Here is a 6000-nt window from a genome sequence, read left to right on the forward strand (position 1 = left end):
CACGACTGCCATTTCTGTTCAGAGGCTAGTGCTTCTTTTAGCCACGCACACTTTGAGATCCTGAAAAATGCTGTGGCCAGTTTGTTCTCCTGAGGAGACAGGGTTTGCCTCGTGAATTAAATAAAGATTATGAGACCTGTAGGTCTGGCCAGGACCTGACTTAAAAACATCCCTGGGGCCCTGGAAAGTGTGTGCTGCCCATGAGTAACTCCTTGGGCACTGTGGGGTATAGATGCTGCAAATTTTACAGAATTGTTCAGAAACAAAGAGAAAAATGGTTTTTTAGGCTATTGTCCTAAATCTGCCTTTCCAGGTCACTAGGACCTGGGGTTGAGGCCTGGTGTCCTCACCTTTTAGTTGGGTTGAGCTATCAGGTGACTGCCAAGTTTCCTTCTGGAGGTCCTGTGACCAGACCAGAGAAGCCATAGTCCATGAATTTTGGGAGCACTGGCCTCTCAGTAGTCGTGGAGGTGAGAGCCAGTGAAAAATCTGTCCTGGAATCTTAGTGAGCATCCTTCAGCTGAATGCAGATATTGCTGCCTTCCTCAGTATTGCTCTCAGCCACTTTGGGGCCTCTGGGGACATCGTTGCTTAGGATATATGCAGCTTGAACCATGAGGAGAGAGCAGAGCTCAGCACTGCTCTTGAAGCACTCTGGGAACCTTAGCCCAGCCTTGTGCCACTTTCTGGATGCTTCTTGCAGTGGCAGAGGGCAGGTAGACCCTTAAAAGGATGAAGTCAGGCTACAGCTTTGGGGATCTGCATTAGTGCCCTTGTTCCCCTGCCTGCAGATGAGGGCATAAGAGTAGTGCCTCTTGAACAGGTACCAGAGCAAGAGGGCAACTGAGCACAGTAGACTATTAAGAAACTGGACTTTTTTTGTTGGAGGTTTTATGGATCCTGGGTCATGTCCCTTTGCTCAGCTATAATTTGCTGAAAGAGAGAACTACTGATTCCTGCCTCAGAAGCAGTGAAAGGTTTCCACTGCTTTCTTGCCAAACAGCAGAGAGGACCATGGGGCAGGTCTTTGTGCCACATGATGAGGCTTTCTGGCAGATATGGGTGTGGGGTCTAATGCTATAGAGAGATGAAGGATGCTGGGAGACAGATCATAAAGTGCTAACATGTCTCTTTTTTTGTTGCAGAAGGACAAGAGGATGCTATTTTGTCATATGAGCCAGTGACACGACAAGAAAGTAAGACCCCCTCTGAGAGTCTTGCCTTCCAGTCATGTTGCTCAACACAGTGGTTGGCTGTGGTCACAGAAACAGAGGGAAATCCCTGGGGGAGTAGGAAATCATGACTCATTGCACCTGGGCTCCTTCCTTATTCTCTGCCTCATCCTAGTATCTGTTATAGGGAAGGTCCTTCCGTGTGTGCCTCTCAGCTGTATGTTTGCCTGCTGCTGCAGTGCCTTCCAGTAAATAGGACAGATTTACAAGGTAGACAAAGATCTCTTTTAGTAGATATAGCCACTGCCAAAAGAGAGGCCCTCGTCCCTCCCTTCAGTGGCTATTCTGAAAAACAAAACAAAACAAAAGAAAACAACTCGCTCGGCCAGTGACCTCGACACAGAGATTTCTCCTAAATCTGTTAGATGGGGCAGTACTCTTACTTGCAGCCTTGCGTTATACTTAGAGGTTCTCACCTTAGAAGCTCTTTGTATTTGGAATTCAAAGCCAGAGGATGGCCATGGACGCCTCATGCTGTTGGACTTGTGGCTCTGGGGCCCATGTGTTCCAGCCAGACTCTGAGGTGGAACAGGCTGTGTGGTGGGAGCCTCTGTTCATTGTTTCCCTGCTCTCCCTCTCCAGTTCACTATGCAAGGCCTGTGATTATCCTGGGCCCAATGAAGGACCGAGTCAATGATGACCTGATCTCTGAGTTCCCGCATAAATTTGGATCCTGTGTGCCACGTAAGCACCCTGGAAGGCTTTGGGAATGAGACGTGATGCCTTGGGAACTGTTGCTCTGATGTTTGATGGGAAGGGTCTGGCATCAGATTCAAGGGCTATGTTGGAATGTGGATACATGGAATATCTTGGAAGAGATTAGGAAGAGGTAGATTCCCAAAAAGCTGATGCAGTTGGGAGGACTAAGACATTAGGCTTGGTGACTTGCTCCCTTGGAGAGAAGTTCGGGTGGTGATAGTGAGGTATGGCTGGCAAAAATAAGGAGGCCCAGCCAAAGTGGAGCTGGTGTGACTTGATCTGTGGTCCATCAGATTCCCTTTGCCAGGTCTTGGCTAAGGAAATATCACCTTTCTGCTTTAGTTGAAGAGCAAGCAAATATCCCGTGTGTTGTGGGTTGGGGGGACAGACCTGGATGTTGAAAGAGAAGTAGGCAAGACAGACTTCTTCCAAACTGCTTTCCCTCTAAATTCTTCTGAAAAAAAAATTGGAATGGTCCTATGACCCTGGTGAGAGAGGAACAAGTCAGCTTTCTGGACTGGGGCAGCTCATTGTCCTTGGGCCGTACAGCATTCCCTTTCTTCCTTCAGATACTACCCGGCCTCGGCGTGATAATGAGGTAGATGGACAAGACTATCACTTTGTGGTATCCCGAGAACAAATGGAGAAAGATATTCAGGACAACAAGTTCATTGAGGCAGGCCAATTCAATGACAATCTTTATGGGACCAGCATCCAGTCGGTCCGGGCAGTTGCAGAGAGGGTAAGTAGAGAGGAGACTGCTGGGTTGAATAAGCCTTAAAGGGAAGATAGAAATGTCCACCCTGAAGTTCCACTTGAATCCTCATCCTTCAAACACAGGGCCCTACTGAGAAAAGCCATGGCAGCAAGGCCTCTGCCTCCTTCATGCAACATACCCCAGAACTTCCCTTACCAGGCAATAGGGAACCCTCTGCAGGCATAACCTTTTCCAGGTAGTAGGAGCAAAATATGGAGCCTGACTCCCTCACTCAGGGTGGCCCAGGGCTCCCTACCCCAAGGAGGGTATTGGGAATGCCACTGTATATCTGCTTGGGGTCGGGCAGTCAGGGCTAATACAAGTCTCTGCTTTTTCAGGGCAAGCACTGCATCTTAGATGTTTCTGGCAATGCTATCAAGAGGCTGCAGCAAGCACAACTTTACCCCATTGCCATTTTCATCAAGCCCAAGTCCATTGAGGCGCTTATGTAAGTGTTTGTTGGGACTTCAAAACCCACAGCCAGGATGGGGCCCGGAAAAGGAAAAAGAGAATAAAGTGACTTGTGGGCAGGGGTAGGAACCAATGGAAGCTTGAAGGACCTAGCTCGGATCACTGGGTCCTCCTCCTGTTCTGAGCATCTGTGCATTTATCCCCAATTGGGCCTCTGGCCCTGGAAGGTTTGAGGAAGGAGTTGAGCCATTGGCCACTGCTGCTTTGAGAGGGCAGCTTGGCTTTCAGGAAGCCTGGAACAATCCTTTATGTAAACCAAAACATGGAATCTAGTCTGCTACTGTTTTTCTTTTGTGTCTTTGGCAGGGAAATGAACCGACGGCAGACATATGAACAAGCAAATAAGATCTATGACAAAGCCATGAAACTGGAGCAGGAGTTTGGAGAATACTTTACAGGTAAAAATCCTGCTGCCCAGCCTGGTAACATGGTAGCAGCCAGATATCTATTCTATAAAGGTCACAAAGAACTTTAGATATCGTGCATGGAATCTCTGTTTGCTTTTGAGCTCAAACTTACCCAAAGTCCTCAGGTTCCCTCCATTGAGTTATTTAGCGGCTTAGTCAGTTGATAGTACAAACCACCATTACTAAATGCTGCCTTGTATTGTTAATTTATTTTGTCTTCTTGTCCTTGCTAGATTGTTGGTGCCTCCAGTCCATTGCCTTGCATGTTTTAGATGCTGAACAACCATTTGTTGATGATGATTCCTTAACTGTCGTGTTCAAGTTGTCTGTCAGTGCATGTGCACGCATGTGTATGTATGTCTGTTGTGTGTGTGAGATTATATTGTTGTCTCCTGTAGAAGGTCAGTTCACAAAAGGCTGGGAAGATTTCTATGAAATACATTCCTTACCTTTTAAAGTGCGGTGACTTCTATATGCTGGTTGGTGCTGAGTAAATTCTAGCTGCTAGTTTAACTGGGTAAAGAATTCGTAAATGTACTCTCATACCTTGGATCTTTGGCGCTCACTTCACTGTTAACATCTGTGTTCTTGTTTGCTGGACTGACCTCTGACATAGAGCAAATGTGATGGCCCTGGGAGCATTGCCCTTTGCCAGAAATTGTGACTTGCAGCTCCTTCTCTAGATCACTGAGATTTTCCAAATCTTTCAGTCAGGCTATTTTAGAAGTCCAAGTTGCCAGCCCTATGGTGGCCAAGAGCAACGTGAGCTGCAATGTCTGACCTATAATGGGTACTCGATAAACAGTTTTTGTTTTTGTTCTTTTGAATAAACACAGTTCCTCTTCATCACTAGTTAGTCTTACTGCCTCTCAGCGAATTGACTTCAAGCCCTGGGCTTGGAGCTGCTAGCCAGTTTTCCTTACTGCTTTAAACTAGCAGCCAACTAATCAAGCCAAACCCACACTTCTGTGTGTGTTGTCCTTCATGCCTGTGGGGTGAGTTATCGGGTTGTTGGGAGAGGCAGAATTGCTGGGTTTGGGGGGTATGCTGTGGAGCACAGTAATAATTTTGTTTTCCTCTTCACTTTAGCCATTGTGCAGGGTGACTCACTGGAAGAGATTTATAACAAAATCAAACAAATCATTGAGGACCAGTCTGGGCACTACATTTGGGTCCCATCCCCTGAAAAACTCTGAAGAATCCCCTCCAACCATTCTCTTGTGAACAGAAGAAATCAAGTCCCTCTTCCCTCCTCCCTCTTCATTCCTGTCCCCATGGGGAGAACAAATGACTACTGTTCTTGTCCCCTTTTTTAGATATGTCAAAAAAAATTGAGTTTTCTAGTCCTGTTTTTTTTTTTTTTAATTTTTGGTTTGTTTTAGTTTATTTTTTGGGATGATGCCATCTCACTCATCACGTGACTGTACCCATTCCTGCATGGACCTTTCCCAAGCGCTTGCAGAGGTGCAAATCCATCAGAGTCATTGTTTTCTTAAAAATCAAGCAGAAGTGAAGAGAAGCAAGGAGGACTGATGGAAAAGACAGACTCTGGACAGCTACATGGAGTGTGAATTGAGCTATATGCACAACATGACGAGATGCCCCTCGGCATTTCCTCATAGCTGTATTGCTGTCTTGCAGCTCTGAACAGTGCAACATCATGACAACAGAAAGTATCTTATTTATATATATATATGTAATTTATATAAAATATATAGAAATTATTATATATATATTATACACTCTCATATAATATATATATATTCACACACATTTGGACTAGAGAATCTATGGAGACTTCATCAGTGGTACTTTGTTATTAGAGAAATGTTTTAATTTTCATATTCCAATCAGATGGCATCTTATATCCCAACTGGTTGGGAAGGGATTGAAAATTATGGTAGTAAGTGCTATACTAAGGGCACTCGCATCTGCTCATTCTTTTGAGAGAGAAGGTTTTCTGTAGGAGGGGGTTCAGCTTGAGGCCTGCAAGAGAGGGCTTTTTGCCTGGGGACAGGAGGTTGGAGACTTGACCCTAAAGCAGCTGCTGCCCTTGAAGTGCAGTCAGTCCTATGTGTGGAACAAGGGAGAATGGCTAATGATGCTCCATATTAAATTGCCTATTGTTTTATGCCACCTGGTGTGTCTGCATGAGAGGTTTCCGTTTTGTTCATTTTTAAGCTGCTGTTAAACCAAAACCATGTTGTGCTACTGTGTCAGCCTTTTCATTATTCCAAATTTTACTTTTACTATTTAAGTGAATGCATAGAATCCTATTTGACAGTGTTCAAAAGGCTTCTAATGCTCTGAAGGAGCCAGGCCTTGTGCTATAGTCGGTGACCTAGGCCTGGCCTGCTAATCAGCAAAAGGGAAAGTGTAGGGTAAGAGCTGGGGGGCTCTGCAGTTTAGTGCTGTCCCTTCACTTACCTGCCAA

General features: G+C 45.5%; 1 protein-coding gene across 1 annotated transcript in view; it reads left to right on the forward strand.

Annotated features, from left to right (window-relative positions):
* Nucleotides 1-5780, forward strand: part of DLG3 (discs large MAGUK scaffold protein 3) — a 53327-nt gene extending 47547 nt beyond the window's left edge. The window contains 6 exon segments of the mRNA XM_058292271.1: nt 1146-1196; nt 1815-1916; nt 2501-2673; nt 3027-3136; nt 3466-3557; nt 4656-5780. Coding sequence (XP_058148254.1) covers nt 1146-1196; nt 1815-1916; nt 2501-2673; nt 3027-3136; nt 3466-3557; nt 4656-4762 — 635 coding nt within the window. The 3' untranslated portion in view covers nt 4763-5780.
* Nucleotides 5781-6000: the final 220 nt, after the last annotated feature.

Source organism: Dasypus novemcinctus, chromosome X (genome assembly GCF_030445035.2).
Source record: "Dasypus novemcinctus isolate mDasNov1 chromosome X, mDasNov1.1.hap2, whole genome shotgun sequence".
NCBI lineage: Eukaryota > Metazoa > Chordata > Mammalia > Cingulata > Dasypodidae > Dasypus > Dasypus novemcinctus.